Source organism: Suncus etruscus, chromosome 15 (genome assembly GCF_024139225.1).
Source record: "Suncus etruscus isolate mSunEtr1 chromosome 15, mSunEtr1.pri.cur, whole genome shotgun sequence".
NCBI classification, from domain to species: domain Eukaryota; kingdom Metazoa; phylum Chordata; class Mammalia; order Eulipotyphla; family Soricidae; genus Suncus; species Suncus etruscus.
The window spans coordinates 29,097,440-29,119,584 of NC_064862.1; the positions used below are offsets into that span (position 1 = coordinate 29,097,440).

The 22,145-nt window shown below is 40.1% G+C and overlaps 1 protein-coding gene and 1 non-coding gene across 2 annotated transcripts in view; both read left to right on the plus strand.

Moving 5' to 3' along the window:
* The window catches only part of TTC28 (tetratricopeptide repeat domain 28), a 385,385-nt gene that overhangs the window by 187,440 nt on the left and 175,800 nt on the right, over positions 1-22,145 (plus strand). Inside the window, exon 6 of the mRNA XM_049788080.1 lies at positions 10,364-10,871. Coding sequence (XP_049644037.1) covers positions 10,364-10,871 — 508 coding nt within the window. The remainder of the gene's footprint in view (positions 1-10,363; positions 10,872-22,145) is intronic.
* LOC126031458 (U1 spliceosomal RNA) lies at positions 12,612-12,775 on the plus strand. Its single transcript, XR_007503331.1, has one exon. It is a non-coding gene; the product is annotated as a U1 spliceosomal RNA (small nuclear RNA).

The following is a 22,145-nucleotide window of genomic DNA, read 5'->3' on the forward strand; positions in this document are numbered from 1 at the left end:
TCAAAGGGAAGAAACCCAAGTAGTGATAGGATGAGGGTCCTGTCATAGGATAGGACCAAGTCAGTGTGTGCACTTATTGTGGGCTCCATCTGGCTGTTAAAGGGAAGCTCTGCTTCTAGCTGGTAAGCTTCTTGGTAAGCCACGCAAAAGCTAGATGCAGCTCATGTGAAAGATTTGCTCTGGAGCTAGAGAGATAGGACAGCTTGGAGAGTACTTTCCTTGCACCCAGCTTACCCAGATTTCATCCCTGGCACCCTATATGATCCTTTCTGTCATGCTTCAGTACAGAGCCAGGAGTATGCTTTGAGCACTGCCAGGTGTGGTCCCCAAAAAACAAATGGGGAAAAACAGGATTCACTTTGTTGTTTCTGCTGTTGTTAATAGAATCACAGAAACTCCTTAGTAGAAGATTGATATATGAAAGAAAACATTTTGTTCGTTCTTATATGGGTGAGAATGGGAACCTAAGGCATAGTAGAGCAGGTAAAGCACGTGGCTTGCATGCAGCTGGCCCAAGTTTGATTCCCAGTACCACAAATGGTTCCTCCAAACCTCACCAGGAGTAAGCCCTGAGCACTGCCACGTGTGGCCCTAAAACACTATCACCCAAAATGAAATTTTTCAGTATTGGACACTGGCCTCAACAATATGACTTATAATGTGTTAAAAAAATTTTGGTCCAATTGGTGGTGCATCTATTGGGTATGCAATCATAAAAGTCAATTTGACAACAAATTACTTTGTCAGCTCAGTTGCTAGTGAAGGGGAAGTTTGCAGACTGTGCTCGTCAATTAGGAAGTGCATGATACTTAATACTGTGGGAGAGACTCAGACTCCACACAGGGCTTGATTGATTCTTTTGTTTCATGTTTGGTGGTCGTGAGTCCCCCCTAAACAGACATGAAATGTGGATACATTTCTTGCAGGTCGACCTTTGTATCTGGGTTATGGACATCTTTCAAGATCAGCTATGTTTCACATGCAGTTATTCTCAAATTTAGTTTTTCTGAAAATGTGCCTAAATTTTTGTCCAGAAACATGATAACTACCTAAAATTTCATCACCTAGTCACCAGAGAGTATTAGCTATAATTGCGATGACGGACCAGGTTAGTTTATGCTCAATATTGTTAAGGTAGACCAGACAGGGCTGCTGTAAGAAGAAATCCCCAAGTCTCAGTGGCCTGAACACAATAAAGATGAAGTAGCTCAAAGCACTCAGTTAAATGCTTTGCATGCTAGAGGTCTGGGCCTAATTCCTCCTGATTTTCTTGCCACCAGCAGGACTAATCCCCAAACACCAGGCTGGAAGTAACCCTTGAGCACTACCAGGCATGATCAAAAATAATATACTACGACTACAACTATGTCCATGACCATGACCATGACCACCATCACCGCTATCACCAATAATAATCGTGATAATAATAACAACAAGCACAAAAGCTTGTTTCTTATGCAATGAATCAACAAAGACTTATTTCCAGTGTGTATTCATTGCAGGCCAGTCTGGTTCTCCCCACACTGCCATCATTCTCTCTTCAAGTTCAGGGTGCATAGATTGAGTTAATCACTGAGAGAATGTGGAGGAGGTATACACTACATTCCTAAAGCTTGGCCTGGAAGTGGTGAGACTTTGTGGTCAAAGCAGGTCATATCACATGGCCACTCACAACTGAAAGGAGTTTTAACTTGTCAAATGAAGAGGAGCCAGTGTGTTAGTAACCAAACCCAAAGATTACTTTACCACTAATGATTTACAAACATCTTGGAGGATTGAGGGAGAGTGCTCAGAGGGCCTGGGGTTCTTGCCCTGTCATAGACCAGGCTGGATGGTTCAATGGTAGGGCCTCAAGATGCAGTGTTTCTCATGCCCCATGCTATCTGAGACCACCAACACCACCTCTGGAGAGGCTGAGGGTCCATTAAGGCTGTAACTATTGACAATGCTTGGGAAACCCTGGGTGTACCTGGGTTTGCATATATATGCAAAGTATATGCTTCTGACCTTTGCTTTATCTTCCTGCCCTCCTTAAAATATATCTTATCGGGGCCAGAGAGATAGCACAGTGGTGGGGCATTTGCCTTGCAAGTGGCCAACTCAGAATGGACAGTGGTTTGATTCCTGGCATCCCATATGGTCCCCCAAGCCTGCCAGGGGTGATTTCTGAGTGCAGAGCCAGGAATGGCCCCTAAGCATTGCTGTGTGTGACCCAAAAACCAGTCAATCAATAAAAATATATATTAAATATATATATACATATATATATATATATCTTGGAGATGGAGAGATATCATGGAGATAAAGTGTTTGCCTTGCATGCAGAAGGTGGGTGGTTCGAATCTCGGCATCCCATATGATCCTCTGAGTCTGCCAGGAGCGATTTCTGAGCATAGACCGAGGAGTGACCTCTGAGTGCTGCTGAGTGTGACCCCCCAAAAAAATTATATATCTTATTGCATCCTAATGAGCCATTATTATACACTTAAGTGTTTTGTTATTTTGTTATAACTGATCATTCTTTTTCCATATGCTTTATGAATACACGTAAAGATACAGATGACAATTATGTCAGTGTCCTGCAAAACCTGTGACCTTGCGGCTGGAGGGAGAGCACAGAGGGTGTCCTTCATCCAGGTTCAATTACCTGCACCTTGTGGTTCCCCAAGCATCATGGGTACCAACCCTCAATTCCAAAGCCATTGTGACTTCCCTGGATATGGCTTAACACAAAACTAAACGAACACCTGTGACTCTCATTGTCTTGGGTAGATTATAGATTCTCCGGTAGAGACCAAATTGTGTATAGTCAAATGAGCATGAAAGCTCAAGTCTGAATATTGTATCTGAAATGGTTTTTCTATTCATTAAGTATTTTTTGTGTGCTTTTTGGCCACACCCAGCATTGCTCAGGGGTTACTCCTGGCTGTCTGCTCAGAAATAACTCCTGGCAGGCATGGGGGACCATATGGGACATGGGATTCGAACCAACCATCTTTGGTCCAGGATTGGTTGCTTGCAAGGCAAATGCCGCTGTGCTATCTCTCTGGGCCCCTCATTAAGTATTTTTCAGCTTGTTACCCAATCTCTTTGAAACTAGTTTTTTTTTAACTCCTAATGGATATCATAGCATTTAAGAGAATTATTAGAATAATCAAATGAAAGAACGTGCATGGAGAATACCTTAGATTTTATAAATGGATGGACAGAGCTCATTCCAACTTTTCTGCTTTTCCAGACTTTCCTTTTGTTAACTAACCCCACAGGTCATTTAAGTGGCTTCTTGCTCTCCAACATAATTAATTCTCCACACTTCATACCTTCATTTATGCCATTTCCTAGAATTATTTATGTATAGTTTCATCATTCATAGATAAAGTTGTTCTGAACCTCTGTGTGAAGATTTTTGTCATTTTGGGGGGGAGGGCCACACCCAGTGATGCTCAGGGGTTATTCCTGGCTATGTGCTCAGAAATTTCTCCTGGCTTGTTGGATCATATGGGATACCGGGGGATCCAACTGCGATCCATTCTGGGTCAACCACGTGCAAGGCAAACAACCTACCGATGCACCATTGCTCTGGCCCCAGATTTTTGTCTTTTAAAGGCAAATGCAATAATAATGTTTATGCCTAATTCCTAGAACTATCCACAATCCCAGTGAAAATCACACTGTGTGTGTTTTTTAAATATTTTTTTATTTAAACACCTTGGTTACAAACATGATTGTGATTGGGTTTCAGTCATATAAGATGGCACCCCCCCCATCACCAGTGCAACATTCCCATCACCAATGACCCAAATATCCCTCCTTCCCTCCCTGACCCTACCTGTACTCTAGACAGGCTTTCTATCTCCCTCATATATTCTCATTGTTAGGATAGTTCACAATGTAGTTATTTCTCTAACTAAACTCATCACTCTTTGTGGTGAGGTTCATGAGGTCGGCTGTAACGTCCAGCCCTCCTCTCTTTTGTCTCTGAAAATTGTTGAGAAATGTCTTTCATTTTCCTTAAAACCCATAGATGAGTGAGACCTTTCTCCATCTTTTTCTTTCTCTCTGACTTATTTCACTCAGCATAATAGATTCCATGTATATCTAGGTATAGAAAAATTTCATGACTTCATCTCTCCTGACAGCTGCATAATATTCCATTGTGTATATGTACCATAATTTCTTTAGCTATTCATCTGTTGAAGGGCATCTTGGTTGTTTCCAGAGTCTTGTTATGGTAAGTAGTGCTGCAATAAATATAGGTGTAAGGAAGGGATTTTTGTATTGTATTTTTGTGTTCCTAGGGTATATTCCTAGGAGTGGTATAGCTGGATCGTATGGGAGCTCAATTTCCAGTTTTTGGAGGCATCTCCATTCGCTCTCCAGAAAGGTTGAACTAGTCAGCATTCCCACCAGCAGTGGATAAGAATTCCTGTCTCATCGCATCCCCGCCAACACTGCTTGTTCTCATTCTTTGTGATGTCACACTGTTTTTCACCAATTTTAATTGACAGGCCATTTTGGAACAGTTTCAGATGTACAGAAAATTGAACATCCAGTATTTCATATATCTCTGCCCACACTCAGTTCCCTTTTTTGCTAACATTTTACATTACTGAGCTGCATTTGCTACAATTGACAGGCCTATCTTGATGTGTTAACTAAAGTTCATAGCTCACTTGAGGATTGACTCAGATGGTATACATTCATTGGGTCTTGACAAAAAAATAAAAGTTCATATCCATCATTACACTACCATGCACATTTTTTCCTATGTCTGAAAAGTATTTGTGTTCTACCTCTTTACCCTCACTCCCATTTACCTAAATTCCCGACCTCTGAACCTTTTCACTTACTAAATTATTGTCTTTTTCAGAGTAATGTATAGTGTAATGTATACAGTATCTCTTTGAGAAAGTTGCATATGTTTAAGGTGGTTTTGTTTTTTTGTTTTTTGGTTTTTTGGTTTGTTTTGACTCAATAGGTCATTTCTTCTAAGCACTGAATAGTCTTCCATGCTAAGGTTCTTCTGGAGTTTATGTTTACTTATTGAAATGTCTGTTGGCTTCTAGCTTTAACATTTGTAGATGAAGTTGCTATGAACATTTGTGAAGATTTTTGTCTTTTAAAGGTATATGCCTTCAAACACAATTACATATGGTTAAATTGGATTCGTTTTGTTAAGAAATTTCTTTCTTTCAAAAACAGTTGTCCCATTTTGAGCTCTCCCAAGCAGCTAATAAGAGTTCCTGTTGCTTCATAGCCTCACCAGCATTTGGCATGGTTTGTTGTTTTGAATTTTTGTAATTCTAATAGGCATTCTGTGCTTTCTCATTGTGATTTTAACTTAGAATTTCCTAATGTCATGTCATGGAACATCTTCTCATGTGCTTATTTGCCATTTATACATTTTCTTCAGTTGTTATTAAGACATTTTCTCTATTTTTAGGTTGTGGTTTTTTGTTTTCTTCTTTGTTAAATTTAAGAACTTTCTTATGTGTGTTTATTTTGGATATACATCCTTTACAAATGTGTTTTGAAACTTTTTATAAACCTGTGACTTATTTTTTGTTGTTCTTTTAATAGTATCCTTTGCAGATTCAAATTTGAATTTTAATAAAGTCCACCTAATTACATTTTTCTTTCATGGGTCATGTTTTAATGTCAAATTTAAAACACATTGCTAAACCAGTTAGTCCATCTCTTTTCTTCTGTGTTATCCTCTACCAATTTCATGTTTTGCTTTTATTCATTAATATTTATCATCCATCTTGAGTGAATTTGTGTGAAGAGTATAAGAAGTACATATTGATCTCACTATACAGTTGTTGCAAGATCATTTGTTGAAAAGAAATGATCCATTTCCATTTCTTTTTTCATTGAATTGCCTTTTGTTCCTTTGTAAAAATAATTAGTTTACTAAATATCACAGTGAAAGTACAGTGAGTAGGGCACTTGTCTTGCATGCAGCCAACCTGATTCAATCCTTGGCATCCCTTACAATCTCCCATACCTTGAGGAGTGATTCTTGAGCACAGAGACAAAAGTAAACCCTGAACACTGCCAGGTTTGGCCCCCACCCAAAAACGTGAACTATGTTTATAAGTTTCTTTAGTATATAAGTGAATAGACAAATGAATCAGTCCCTCATACTTCAGTATCTGACAAGTTTTGACACTTGAAGGAAATAGTTTTACCAACATTATGTGTTGGACATAGAAATTATTTAAAAATGTCCATGTTCTATATGTTATACATTATTATTATTAATGTATACATTAATTAAAATAAAGGATGACTTTCCTTCTACATGTATTTACAGAAGAGTAATAGGAATAATACTTTGGTTTTCAGCATATGAAAACTATATTTCCCACCATGAATGTGACAACTTCTTGTGTATTTTAATTCTGTGCCACATCCAGTGGTGCTTGGGGGCCACATCTGGCAGTGCAGGGGGACCTGGCACTGTGTATATGAACCAGATTTTGCAGCTGACTGCAAAAAAAGAACCTTAACCTGGGTACTATCTCTCTGACACCTGTGTGATATAACAAAATGCTCTATTTTTCTCTTCAACCCCTTCCCTCATCTTTGGAATGAATAAAGCTAAGTGCGTTCGCATGCTTATGATTGGGTTAGAAGAGAAAACTAAAAATATAACTTGGGGAAGTATTCTCTGTGTTCTCACCATTGAAATAGACTCTTCTCCGGTATAGTTTAGTACTTATCAAGACATGGTGAGCTGTTGGAACCAATCTGCTGGAGACCCTCTCTATAGTCTCTCTATAAAATATACAGACAATAAAGGAGAAAACATCCTAAGAAAGAACAAAAATGTGGCTGTAACTGGAGAAAACTGTTCGATGAGTTTGTCATCAGTGCAGTTTTAGTTAAGGTCGTTTGGACTTTATCTTAAGTCTCAAACTCAGTGCCTCTGAAAGGCAATTTATAAATTTTGAGCAAGTTTTCTACTCTAGGTCTATAACCCACCAAACTTGTCAGAGGTAGTTCTGTTGAACATCATGGGGTCACAGATCCAGGGGAGACTGAGTCCCATGTGCTCAACCTGCAGCTGGAAATCCTGCTTTGACAAGTAGATTGTATCTTGGACAAAGAGAAAAACATCACTCCAATGAGATAGTTGGTTAGAATAACTTGTTTGTGTGCATTTTAGTATTCAAATACAGATGTCCCAAAATGTTTCCACTGTGGGAAGCAGCTGCTGCTATTCTTGCACAAAAATCTCAAAGAGATTAATATACAAAGGCAGAGAGAACCTTAGTGGCAAATGCAGCATCTGCGTGAGGTGGGGCCTGCGATTCCCCACAGATCACAGTGCTTCGGATTCTTGTTAACAGCCCAAAAGCATGTTTCAGATCTCAGCTTTATTCTACAGGAACATGAACAAAGACAAGGGATTAATCTATAATTCACTTAGCAGATAAATACCATCACATACTATTTGCCCAGGGGTTGTAAACCACTGGACTTCATTTTCCATTGCAACAAAAGTAGAAATGTTTGGTCCTAATGGCTGATGTTCACAGTTGTCATTACAAGCAGCTTCCATTTGGTAACAGAGCTCAGCCCAGCCAGCTTAGAGTCCTGAAACACCCGTCCATGCCATAGTGAAACCTTCACAGAAAACTTGACTGTTTACCCAGGACAGCATTGTGTCCTTTGCTTCTAGCCTCTGGGAAGTCTGTCCATTTTTATTGCTAGCACAATTCATGAATTTTTAAAAAGCAGGTGAAGAAACACAGTGACTTTATCAGGGTTTCCCAGAGAGAGCCTCGGCCCCAGAATCCTATTCCATTCACATCAACTCAAGTCTCTTATTTCAGAGGCTTTGCTGTGTGCTTCATAAATCATAGCAGCCTTTCTAGAACTCTTGGCTTCCAGGGTACCCACCAGGCTGATTCCAGCTTGACAAGACTGCCTGTTAATGGAAGGGTAGGGTATCAAGGAGAGAGCGAATGCAAGCCTGCCTCTTTCCCCCACACCCCAGAGAGGCAATGCCCAATGGTCTTTCTCCGTATGTTAGGGGAGCTTCAGCAAGTAAGCTTCTGCATCTGCCTGGCATTTAGGGAAATGCAGAATCCAAAGCTGAGCATCCCAGGGCTGTCATTTGGTCTTGCCAGAAACCGTAAGTTTCCAAAAAGTGATGCTTGGAGTGTTGTTCCTGCCCCAGGCCTTATAAATCCATCCCCTGCAGTGTTCACGGGCTCATTGCCTCCAACCAGATCGCCTATTTGGAATTATCTAGTGAATTATTTATGGTTTACACATTTGACAGAGGCTTCTGGCTCAGTTAGGAGGCACTCAGTTCCTGGCTCACTGATGCTGCCCAGAAACACTGGTCTGGAATACAGAGGATGTTCAGGGGCTCCGGGTCCCCAAGCTAATAAAGGGCAGAGTAATTTTGAACCAAGTATGTCCGATTCTGGGTCATATCAACTCTGTAATGAAAGAGTGGTGTGTGTGTTTTACTCTGAGGACAACCAAGATTTGTGGCAGGAAGTTTTGTGGGGCTGTGTCCTGCTCCCTCAGCAGGCAAAGATAGAGAAGAATAACAGTGGGCAAAGAGGGGAGGGGTCAGGACAGCACGAGAAGAAGGAGGCTGAGTGTTCAGGCGTGCAGCCAAGGGCGGGTGAAGAGAGAGTTGTGAGCTAGCAAGAGGTTCTGTGCTCAGAGCTGACCTGGAGCCCCGACTTTCAGCCCTGATGTGGAAAGCTGAGGCCAGTGCACACCCAGGTGATACGCACTTTGGTGACATCACTGCTACTTGTCGATTTCAGGGAATTACTGATATTGGGGTGGGGTGGGGTTGGGAGGGCAATAGAGAAGTTAATTTCTAAATATTTATTTAAATCTTCTTGTCGGGACATCTATGAAGTAATCACAGCAACTTCAAACAATATGAAATCCTTTAGTCCAACAGGCATTTTATAAGGCATCATGAAGAAGGTCTGCATCAAAGTCATTTAGATCAAAATCTGCTACTTCACAGTTAAATAAACAGGGGGCCAAGTTACTGACATTCATAAAATCCTAGAGCTGTGCACAGCTCAGTAGGACACAGTAGTAGGACACAGCTCCTGAGAAAATGCAGTTACTTAAACTGCAGTGATGATGTTGCTTGTTGGTTGATGTTGTTGATGTTGGTTGTTGCTCCCCAGACTCTTGGCCACCCTGTCCTCAGGGTCACTTTAGCAACTAGTGACTGGCCACTCCCTTTGCTCTGCCAAGATCATGCATTTATGTCACGAAAGAGGGGCATCATGAAGAAAAGGGGCGATACAGCTTCTAGCGCTGGCATATTGTGAGAGAATGGGAGGCAGGGCAAGTCTCCAGCTTTTAGGTTAAAGAGGAAATTCAGGTAGTTGGGAAGATTCCAGAACCTGTGTGCCATCTCCTTTATTACTGTTTTTTTGGGGGGGGGGGTTGTTTGTTTGTTTGTTTTTGTAATTCCCTTTGTCATTCACAGCCAAGTGAACCATTTCAGTCCTTTTTATGAAAACATTTCAGAGAAAAACGTGTGCTCAGGGATCAGAAAGGTGCATTTTTCACAGATACTGGGCGTGGAAGACCCTCTCGACATGAAAAGAAAAGTCGAGCCACTATGGAGGTGAACATGGGCAGTGATAAGGCTCAGAAGAGAGGTTTAGGTTATAAAATGCCAATTGTTTCTCTCTGAGCATCATCCAGAAATAATCCCCTTCATTGGAATCAGCACGGATGAAATCACATTGAGGGAGCAAAGACAAGAGCACAGGAACACTCTTTGGGTGCTGGTCCCCAGCCTCTGCAGTAACCCTTCAGAATATATCCCTCACTGCTAGAGAAGGCACCACCCAGGCAAACAAGACCAAGCAGTGTTTTTCTCCTGCACAGTTTTTAACGCTGTATTTTGTGTAACAATTCATTTTGGTTTTCAACTTTTTCTTGTTAGCATCAGCATGAACTACCAGTGGTTCACACTTGGATGTAACTTAACACAAATTACAGCTTAGGCATCAGCAAAGGCTACCAGCTATTAACAGAGCAATAGTGTCATCATATTAGAAAGGTCATTAGGTTTCTAAGATGAAGGTCATGTGGTAGACAATCTGTTTTTCTACAATCAGGTAGTGAAAGTTGCTGAGTAAAGTCACTATGTCCTTTATTTGCAGTTGGCTCCTGGCTCCTAGCCACTTCCAGGGCTGTCCAAGTCCAAGGGGAATTAGATTGGGATGATTACCACAAACTTGGTAGCATTTCTCCGCTGAAATTACCCAGGATCATTTTCTGATGGGCTTCTCTTTCTCAGATTTATTTTCTTTTTTCTCTCTCTCATTCTTTCTCTCTCACTCTCTCCTCTCTCCAGGCAGCTTCATCAGCCCTGAGTAGTCTGGGCCACGTGTACACAGCCATCGGAGACTACCCCAATGCACTTGCCAGCCATAAACAGTGTGTTCTTCTTGCCAAGCAATCCAAAGATGAGCTTTCCGAAGCGCGAGAACTTGGCAACATGGGAGCCGTGTATATCGCCATGGGTGACTTTGAGAATGCTGTGCAGTGCCACGAGCAACATCTGAAAATAGCCAAGGACCTGGGGAACAAGCGAGAAGAGGCCCGAGCCTACAGCAACTTGGGCAGTGCCTACCACTACAGAAGGAACTTCGACAAGGCTATGTCTTACCACAACTATGTGCTGGAGCTGGCACAGGAGCTGACAGAGAAAGCCATTGAGATGCGGGCCTACGCTGGCTTGGGCCATGCTGCCAGGTGCATGCAGGACTTGGAGAGGGCTAAGCAGTACCACGAGCAGCAGTTGAGTATCGCGGAGGATCTCAAGGACCGGGCTGCAGAAGGGCGAGCATCCTCCAATCTGGGTAAGACCCTAAGATCCGGTCCCAAGAGATAGTATAGAAGTTATGGAACTTGTCTTGCATGAGGCTGACCCCTTTTCTGTCCCCAGCATTGCATATGCTCCTCACCCCCATTCCTTCCTAGAAGTGATCCCTGAGTACAAAGATGGGTGTAAGTCCCGAAAACCATCAGGTGTGGTATACCACATCTGCAAACAAAACAAAACAAAACATTTTTATTAAGATCGCAAGGTCTAGAATCTATGCATAGGCTATCTAATTCTGAAAGCTCCCATAATCTTTTGTAGGAATCGGTGTGCTCATATTTAAAGATTCTCTTTGTAGTCTTTCTATATTTCTCTCAGCTATATTTCCTTGAAGTCAACCTGCTCTAAATCACACCCACAGAGCTCTAAGGATTAGAGCACAGAGTTTCTGGAGGAACAAACAGCCCAACCTTCTAATCTGGCCAGAGAAAAGAGTGATGAGATTGATCTAATTAAAGAGAAGAGCCATGAAATAAGGATACACAGCTACATTTGGTTTAAATGAAAGAGAAGTTGTTAGGAGATCATCAATGGAAGGAGATCTGAGAAGACTTTTGTTTAAAGGGATTTCTTGGCTTGACCTTTACTGAAAATTTTTTTTTCCTCCTCAAAAGTAAGCATAGTCAGGGACAGGAGAGATAGCACAGCAGTAGGGCATTTGCCTTGCACACAGCTGACTCAGGATGGACTTGGGTTTGATTGCTCACATCTCATATGGTTCCTCTAGCCTGCCAGGAGCAATTTCTGAACACAGAGCCAGGTGTAACCCCTGAGCACAGCAGGGTGTGGCCCAAAAACTAAAAACTAAAAAGAAAAAAAAAAGTAAGCATATTCACAAGCAGGAGCCATAGCTTTAGTAAAAAAAATGCCAAAAATGGTTTAACCATTTGGTTTTATTTAAATAAGATGTGTAATCATTGTTTTTGAAAGCACTTTGTTACAATGAAGGCATTTGTAAAATTTGGAGAACTCTGTCAAGGTAAGAGACCATAGGTTTTTGGTAACTGCTTTTTAAAAGATTCTGTAATGTATGTGGGTAACTAATAAGCAGAAAGGAGCAGATGTTTTGGAAACATTCACAGAACTCAACCTTCTTGGCAGAACAGGAAGCCCCAACTCCTTTTGTGTCCACAGGATCTCAGCCTGGGGGTGGGGAAGGACCCAGGTAACCTGATTGCTTAGTGTCTTCTCATTGCAAAATAGTAGCAGCAACATGTCCATTGTAGTCCCTTTTAATTACAGAACCTACAAAATCAAGGTACTCCCATCTCACTCTTCCATCTTTTGTATGCAAATGGTTTGTGAGTATAGTTGTTAGAGAAAAAAAAGCCTAGAAATTCTTGAAAATGACTGAGAAGACAGGATTGAGATCAGAGATAATCTAGAGTCTAAGAACCATGTTTGAAATTACTTTATTTGTTCAGTGTCAGACAGATTATACATAGACTACATGCTGTGTGTCTGGGACTAGTTACCTTTTTTCCCTTCATCTTCCTAAGGAGTTTATAATTAACTGGGAATTTAGGATCAATAGAATTCTTCCTGTGAAATAGTGTTAATGGTGGTGTTAAAACTCATAGAAGGGAGAAGATGAGAGCGAGAAGAGCAGGTCTGGCTTCTATGAAACCTTGAAGAACAGGGGAGATTTATCAGGGATGGGTTGGCATCAATGGTGAGGTACAAGTGAAAAATACAAGATGAAAAGATTTACTAGGTCATACTTACCTGGCAAGGGAGATACCATGATCACAAAGGTGGTTTTTGAAGAGTGAGGCTTATCCATTGCACTCCGGATGTGCTGACCCCTGCGATTTCCCCAAATGTGGGAAACTAACCTGAGTAATTTGTGGTAGTGGGGAACTGTGATCACTCTCTCCCCTAGGAAAAAAAAAAAAAGATTAACTAGTTTTCAAGAAATGACAGCATGATTCATCTACAGGAAGTATGTATTAGGGGTTGGTGTAGAAGTTTGAGAACCAGGCAAGCAAAGCAAACTCCTGAAATTTTGAAATGTAGGAGGAAAATTATTTAGATAGAGCGTTAAGGAAGATTAAACTGATTGGAAAAAGCAGTTCAGACTGTGCCACGGAATTGATTGGAGGCCTTGGGACTTGAGTTTAGAAGATTCGGTGTATTATTCAGATTTCCTTACTGTGTCAGTTTTTTGTGCAGTGGGGATCCCGGGAGAACTTAAAGCCACTCTTCAGAGGGCTGGACCTCCTAGGGGTGGGGCTCCCAAGAGGACTTAGGGCCACTTCTGGCCCTTCTTAGCTAACTGCATTGGATGGTTCTGTGAAACACTGCCCAGGTCCTACTGTGCAGGTTACCACCAATGTCCTTCCAGCAAAGCTGGGGGACAAACAGGCACATTGGACCCCTGTACTATCTCCCTTGCCCACTGTGTCCATTTTCTGTAAATTGTGTTTTCTAATGAGCATTCATTTAATCTGAGTTTAATATGTTGGCATGAATTTGTTTACAGTATTCTCTTATTTTCTTTTCTTTTTTTGGGGGGGGAGGGGTTCACACCCAGCAGGTCTCAGGGGTTACTCATGGCTCCACGGTCAGAAATTGCTCCTGGCAGGCTCGGGGAACCATCTGGGATACTGGGATTCGAACCAATGACCTTCTGCATGAAAGGCAAACCTTACCTCCATGCTATCTCTTCGGCCTCAGTATTCTCTTATTTTCTTCTCATGCTTGTAGGATGTTGACTTCTTTTGTTTCTGTTACAGCTCATTTGTGTTTTCCTTCCGGAACTCCATCCTCTTTTCTGGATCATTCTAACTACAGATTAATTTTCTTGATATTTTTTAATAGTTTTGTTTTTAGGCCACACCTAATTGTATTTAGGGCTTACTAGGCTCTATGCTCAGGGATCATTCCTAGTGGTGCTTAAGACCACGTGGGCTACCTGAGACTGAATCCAGGTCAGCCAAATGCAACACAAATGTCCTGAACCATCATCCCAGTCCTTCTTTTAATTGTATGTATTTTTAAAATCTTTATGAAATAGGTGTCTTCAACTTTCTGCATTTCATTTCTGTATATTTACTATAATAAATTGTATTTTTATATAAATTCTTTAATTGAATCAATATGAGATACACAGTTACAAAGATGTTTATGATTAACTTTCAGCCATACAATGTACAGCAATCTTCACCAGTGAACATTTCCCACCACTAATGTCTCCAGTTTCCCTTCCGCCCTCTACCTGCGCTCTACCCTGCCTGTCTCAGTGACAGACAGCTTTCTTCTCTCTCTTCCTTTTTTCCTTCAGTCATGTGTTTTGCAAATAAATTTTATTTGTAATGTCTTTATTAATTTTTTATTTGTATTAAGCTGTCATGATTTACAAAGTTATTCATAGCTGAATTCTAAGCACACTGAGTTCCAACACCAATACCTCCACCATTATCAATTTTTCTCCACCAATGTCCCCAGGTTCCCTCCTACATTCACCTAACCCCCAGCCTGCCTCCTCGACAGACACTTTTGTGAGGGTTGTGGGAAGTTTGATGATGGCCACAGCTGGAGGTGTTCAGGGTTTATTCCTGGTAGGCCAGGAATCAAATCCGGTTCAGCTGCAGGCAAGGTAAGCACCCTACCTGCTATACTATTTATATAGTAGCACATTATACATATAGTAGCCCCAGTAGCACATTTTTAAGTTTGTTTATTGTGGTTTAGATCTCCTGCTATCAGTTTTGCTGATTGTGATTTGGATATTTAGTCAGACCCTTTCTCTTCACCACCCATCTCCCTGAGGCCCTTGATGTTGCCCCTATTCCTTCCCATCCTTTTCTTTCTGCTAACCCCCTAGATCTCTTTACCAGTTTGTCCTCTTTTCTATATTCTGCTGTCAAGGGTGATTATTATTAAAGGTTATCCCCTTTAATGCCTTACCTTCTTCATCAAAGTGTTCTGTCTACCATAGATAAGTACCCACCCTTTGTTTGTCCTGGTTTACTTGACTTGATATCATCCAGTTTTATCTAAGTTGCAGCGAGTTGCATAATTTCATTGTTTCTTGTAGGTTCACAGTGTTTCATTCCATACCACATCTTCAAAATCCACTCTTCTGTCTTTGAACACCTAAATGGAGTCCATGTCTTAGCTATTTTAACTCAGCACTGCAATGGAAAATGGTGTGTATATCTCCTCTGGTATGAATATGTCTGGGGCATAGATACCCAGAAGTGAAATTGTTGGGTCATATGGCAGCTCGGTTCTTTTTCTGTTTTAATTTCTTCTTTTGTAGAGTAAGGGCACTGGGCCATACCTGATTAGTTCAGGGAACCATATGGATGCTGGGAATAGAACCCTGGTTGGCTAAAATGCGAAGTGTGTGCCCTACCCACTGAATGATCTCTCTGGCTCCAGCAATTCTTATTAACTTAACAATCTTCATACTACCTTGTATGACAAAACTCAACTATCAACAGCTTTTTAATTATGTACCTCACATTATTCAATAATATTTAAAAATCTCTATACTGTTTTCCATAGGAATTGAACCAGATAACATTACCATAGCAGTGGATGAAAGTTCAGTTTCACCACATTCCCACAACACTGATATATTTTTTAACATTTTAGTTTAAATTTTATTTAGTCACAGTGAAATTACAAAGTTATTCATTATTGTGTTTAGGCATACAGTGTTTCAACACCAATCTTTTGACCAGTATCCACCAAAAATACTATACCAGGCAGATTCTCTTTCAGCTTTGGAGGAATGATACACAACTTCACAGATAAACACTAATTTTTGCTACAACTTTATGGATAAACACCAATTTTTTAAAAAATTTTTTCTTCTTTATTTGAACATCTTGATTACATAAATGATTGTGATTAGGTTTCAGTCATGTAAAGAACACCCCCTTCACCAGTACAACATTTCCACCACCAATGTCCCCAATCTCCCTCCATTCCACCCCACCCCCACTTGTACTCCAGACAGGCTTTCCAGTTCCCTCATTCATTCACTTGATTATGGTTGTTCTCTTTGTAGTTATTTCTATAGCTGTACTCACCACTCTTTGTGGTGAGCTTCATGGAGTGAGCTGGTGTTCCAGCCCTCCTCTCATTGTCTCTGAGGATTGTTACAAAAATGACTTTTATTTTTCTTAAAACCCATAGATGAGTGAGACTATTCTGCATCTCTCTCTCTCCCTCTGACTTATTTCACTCAGCATGATAGATTCCATGTACATCCATGTATAGGAAAATTTCATGACTTCATCTCTCCTGACGGCTGCATAATATTCCATTGTGTATATGTACCACAGTTTCTTTAGCCATTCGTCTGTTGAAGGGCATCTTGGTTGTTTCCAGAGCCTGGCTATTGTGAATAGTGCTGCAATAAATATAGGTGTGAGGAAAGGGTTTTTGTATTGTATTCTTGCATTCTTAGGGTATATCTCTAGGAGTGGAATAGCTGGGTCGAATGGGAGCTCAATTTCCAGATTTTGAAGGAATCTCCATATCACTTTTCATAGAGGCTGTACTAGGCAGCATTCCCACCAGCAGTGGATAAGAGTTCCTTTCTCTCCACATCCCCACCAGCACTGATTGTTCTCATTCTTTGTGATGTGTGCCAATCTCTGTGGTAAACACCAATTTTTGATATGTGCCATTCTCACTGGTATTAAGTGATATTTTATTGTCAAATTGATTTGGATTTCCCAATAACGTGATCTTGAGCATTTTTTTATGAGCTGTCTTTTTCAAATATGTTTTTGCTTATTTCTCTTTCCATTTTCTGATAGGGTTTTTGAAATTATTGTTACTGATGATCTTTGTGGATACTTTATGTCTTTTAGGATCAACCCTTTATCTGTTGTGTACATATATTTCCTCCCATTCAGTTAGGACTATAATATTTACCTTTGTGCCTCTTTTTTTTTAATTTGTTGCCTTTGCCAGTTGCATTATATGATTTAAGACCCCTCTAAAGTCCAAATCTTGATGCATTCTGTCGATATTTTCCTCAGTGTACTCTGTAGATTCCAATCTGATCTCAAGATCTTTGATCTATGGGGGCTGGAGAGATAGCACAGCTGTAGGGCATTTGCCTTGCAAGCAGAAGAACAGTGATTCAAATCCCGGCATCCCATATAGTCCCCTGAGCCTGAGTGTAGAGCCAGGAGTAGCCCCTGAGTGCTGCCAGGTGTGACCCAAAACAAAACAGAATAAAACAAAAAAGATCTTTGATCTACTTTGAATTGGCTTTTGTGTGTGGTATAAGATACGGATCTAGCTTTACTTTGACACATGGCTATCCAGTAATTCTAGCACTATTTGTTAAATAGGCTGTCTTTGCTGCATTTCAGCTTCTTTGTCAGTTGTCCAAGGTATGGGGATTTGTCCTTCAGTAATCACTTCTGACCTATGGGTCAGACAGCCTGTTCTTATTCCAATACCAGACTATTTTGATAAGTATAGCTTTGTAGTACACTTCCAAATTAGGTAATAAAATACCTCCCAGTTTCTTAATTTTCAGAATGACTTTGGTTCTTTGGAATCTCTTCTGATTCCATACAAAATTTATTACTGACTGTTATTAGTCCTTGAAGATCATGTCTGAATTTGGATGGGGATTGTGTTGAATAAGTAGGATAGTTATTCTGACAATATTGATTCATAACCATAAAATACTTTTTCATTTCTACAGTTTTCTTCTATCTCTTTAAGTGATTTAGATTTTTTCATGGTTTCATGGTCTAGATCTCCCACATTTTTATTAACTTGATTTCTAGATATTTGATATTTTGGCATACTATTTCAAATGGGGTTGACTCTTTATTGTGTTGTCCTCTGATTCCTTATTTACATATAAGAATACAGTCAGTTTGTATGTGTTAATTTTGTAACTGGCCACGTTCCAATATTGGTTTATTGTTTCTAGGAGCTTTGTGGGGGAAATACTTTAGGGTTTTCTATGCATATTATCACATCATCTACAAAAAGGAAAGTTTGACTTCTTTTTTTAATATAATTTTTATTTTGATCATAGTGGCTTACATATTGTTGACAATAATATTTTAGGTACATATTTACATAAAATCAGGGGGATTCCCATCACCAAATTGTCCTCCCTACACCTCCGTTTTTGTCCTACCTCCCATTTCCTCTTCCCTCACCCCCAGGGTGGCTAGAATATGTGGTCCCCTCTGTATCTAACCTACTATTTAGTAGTCTTGCACCTGTTTGGTCTTGATGCCTCCCTTATTTCCCCCTCTAACTGGAGGCAGGACTAGCTAGTTCAAGTTGCGTGGTTTTGTTTGAAAAAGAGAAAAGTAATAAACTGGGGTAAGAGTCTAATACGCCGAAAATGGGCGGAATCCTTCTAGAGGCTCTCACCGTCGATTTGAGAGACGAAGGAGAAAAAGAAGGTGAAACACTCCACCAGTACAAAAAAAAGTGTCAAATATCCAGTGAGGACTCCAACAATAACGATAAGCACCACAAAAAAACCCCGCCATGGTCTTGAGATAAGAAACATGGCATAGCACATAAAGAAAAGAAAAGAAGAGAAAAAAAATAAGTATAACTGGGGACAACAACTTCAATAACCACACCCAAACAAAGAAATCGGCCAAAAATAGATAGGTAAATAAAAATAATAATAATAATAAATGAAGATAAAAATAATATATAAAAAATAAACAATGTTTTGTGCTTTTTGCTTTTTTATTTTTCCCTCCTGCCCTGGCACAGTAAATATTGGGGTCATTTGAAAAGGAATTCACTTGGCCTAAGAGATACAGGGTTTCTCCGTCCTTGGAGTATATTGTCATGGGATTAACTATAGACTCTGTTCAGGACCATTTACTCTCCCGGTGGTGCTTTTGTGGTGTTTGGAAGACTTCTGCTCCATCCTGGGTGATACAATCAGACTTCTGTATCTAGAGATCTCAGTATCTGCACAGGTCCAGGGGTGGGACTTATGATGAAGTCAGTCTTTGACTTCTTTTTCAATGTGGATCTCTTTAATTTCTCTTTGTTGCCTAATTGTTCGAGATAGAACTTCTAATACTGAGTAAAAATTGAGGCTGTATATTAATTGATATGCAATTAACATATACAAATGTTGGATAATTTTAATGTACTGGTTTTCTTTATCTTTTAAAATAATCAACATTTACTTTTTTACTTGTATGTTTACTAGTTTATTTCCATTCTTATCATTTTTATTTCTACTCAATTGGTTATTATGTTTTTATTTTTGTTGAGAAAAAAGATTTCCTTTTGTTGTTTTTTTGTTTTGTTTTGTTTTGTTTTGGTTTTTGGTTTTTGGATCACACTGGCAGCACTCAAGTATTACTCCTGGCTCTATGCTCAGAAATCGCTCCTGGCAAGCTCAGGTGACCATATGGGATGCCGGGATTGAAACCACCAATCTTCTGTATGCAAGGCAAATAAATGCCTTACCTCCATGCTATCTCTCCGGCCTCGAGAAAAAAATATTTCTAAGCTAATTTCATCATTGATTTCTAACTCATTTAATGTCATCATGATCAGAGAACTTTGTAGGATTTCAGTTGGTTACAGAGCCCTCATAATAGTTTAGTTAGGCACAACTGGTTGATGATGTCCAAATTGCATCTGTCTCTACTGACTTTTTTCTTTTTTTTGGTTTTTGAGTCACACCTGGCAGCGCTCAGGGCTTACTCCTGGCTCTACGCTCAGAAATCGCCCCCAGCAGGCTCTGGGGACCATATGGAATGCCAGGATTTGAACCACTGTCCTTCTGCATGCAAGGCTAACACCCTATCTCCATGATATCTCTCCAGCCCCTCTACTGACTTTTTTAAAAAAAAAATCTGTGTTTTGGGGCCCAGAGAGATAGCACATCAGTGTTTGCTTTGCAAGCAGCCAATCCAGGACCAAAGGTGGTTGGTTTGAATCCCGGTGTCCCATATGATTCCCCGTGCCTGCCAGGAGTTATTTCTGAGCAGACAGCCAGGAGTAACCCCTGAGCACCGCCGGGTGTGACCCAACAATCACAAAAAAAAAAAAAAAAAAAAATCTGTGTTTTGCCAAGTGCTAAGAAGAAAGTGGTTCAAATTTCTAGCTCTTGTTGTGGATTTGACTTTTCTTTAATTCTTTGATACTTTGCTTCCTATAATTTGAAAAGATTTGGGTGAATATTCATCTGTGATCACTTTGGGTTACTGACAGATTAGGCCTTTTTTGATATGGAATGTTCTTTTATTTATTTATTTATTTTGGTTTTGGGGCCACACCCAGTGACGCTCAGGGGTCTCTCCTGGCTTTGCGCTCAGAAATTGCTCCTGGCTTGGGGGACCATATGGGATGCCAGAAATTAAACCCAGATTCATCCTGGCTCAACCACGTGCAAGGCAAATGCCCTACTGCTATGCTATCGCTTCGGCCCCAGAATGTTCTTTTTGTAATCATTGTTCATGTCTTTTTGTCTTCAGGTCTACTTTAACAAAAGTATGTCACCTTTATTCCCGAAAAGCATTTTTAGCTGGACATAGAAGCCTAGATTGATCAATTTCCCCCATCTTTTAGCACTCCAGAGTATAATTTTCACTGTATTCTGGCCCCCATTTATTCTGATGACATATGTGGCTTAATCATATGTATAGCATGTGCTCCTTTTCCTTGGTGATTGTCTCGATTTTCTCTCACTTTGGTTTTTTAAACATATTAGTTTAATTATGCTATATCTAAATTGATATTTCTTATATTTTCTACTTCCTCTGGTTCTTTGAGCCTTTGAATCTACAGCTTGCGTATGTATGTGTAATTTCCCCAGATTTAAAGAAATAGTTATAATTTGGCAATGTATTTTTCCTAATTTCTCCTTTTGCTTATAAGTATTTTAGATCTTTTAAATATTTTTCTGAATATTACTGAATCTTCATATTTTTTTTATTCCCTAAACGTTATATGTTACTCTTTTTTTAAGCTCACTAACTCTTCTGTTATCTACAGTTTCCTCAAACCCATCCAGGTTCACAGTTAGAAATACAGTTTGAGGGGCCGGGCGGTGGCGCTAAAGGTAAGGTGCCTGCCTTGCCTGTGCTAGCCTTGGACGGACCGCGGTTCGATCCCCCGGTGTTTCATATGGTCCCCCAAGCCAGGAGCAACTTCTGAGCACATAGCCAGGAGTAACACCTGAGCGTTACCGGGTGTGGCCCAAAAACCAAAAAAAAAAAAAAGAAATACAGTTTGGGAATCCCGAAGACTACTGTCACTTCTTTTTTTTTTTTTTTAAATATTTTTTATTTAAACACCTTGGTTACAAAAATGATTGTGGTTTGGTTTCAGTCATATAAGATGACATCCCCCCATCACCAGTGCAACATTCCCATCACCAATGTCCCAAATATCCCTCCTCCCCTCCCTGCCCCCACCTGTACACTAGACAGGCTTCCTATTTCCCTCATATATTCTCATTGTTAGGATAGTTCGCAATGTAGTTATTTCTCTAACTAAACTCATCACTCTTTGTGTGTTCATTAGGTGGACAGTAACTTCCGGCCCTCCTCTCTTTTGTCTCTGAAAATTGTTGAGTAATGTCTTTCATTTTTCTTAAAGCCCATAGATGAGTGAGACCATTCTCCATCTTTCTCTTTCTCTCTGACTTATTTCACTCAGCATAATAGATTCCATGTACATCCATGTATAGGAAAATTTCATGACTTCATCTCTCCTGATGGCTGCATAATATTCCATTGTGTATATGTACCACAGTTTCTTTAGCCATTCATCTGTTGAAGGGCATCTTGGTTGTTTCCAGAGTCTTGCTATGGTAAATAGTGCTGCAGTAAATATAGGTGTAAGGAAGGGGTTTTTGTATTGTATTTTTGTGTTCCTAGGGTATATTCCTAGGAGTGGTATAGCTGGATCGTATGGGAGCTCAATTTCCAATTTTTAGAGGAATCTCCATATCGCTCTCCAGAAAGGTTGAACTAGTCGGCATTCCCACCAGCAGTGGATAAGAGTTTCTTTCTCACTGCATCCCCGCCAACACTGCTTGTTGTCATTCTTTGTGACACTTCTTTTCACCAACTGCAATTCACCAACTGACTACCCTAATAATGTATGTAATTCACAAGAAATAGTTTAAGAATTCCCTGAATGCTATTATGTTCAGTTTCATTCTATTACAGTGAAAATATACAGATTAAAATCAGGGAAGGGATATATGATCTTGAGTACAGGAAGGTTATAGTGCCAAGCTTCTAGTTCCCCTTTTCTTGCTAAG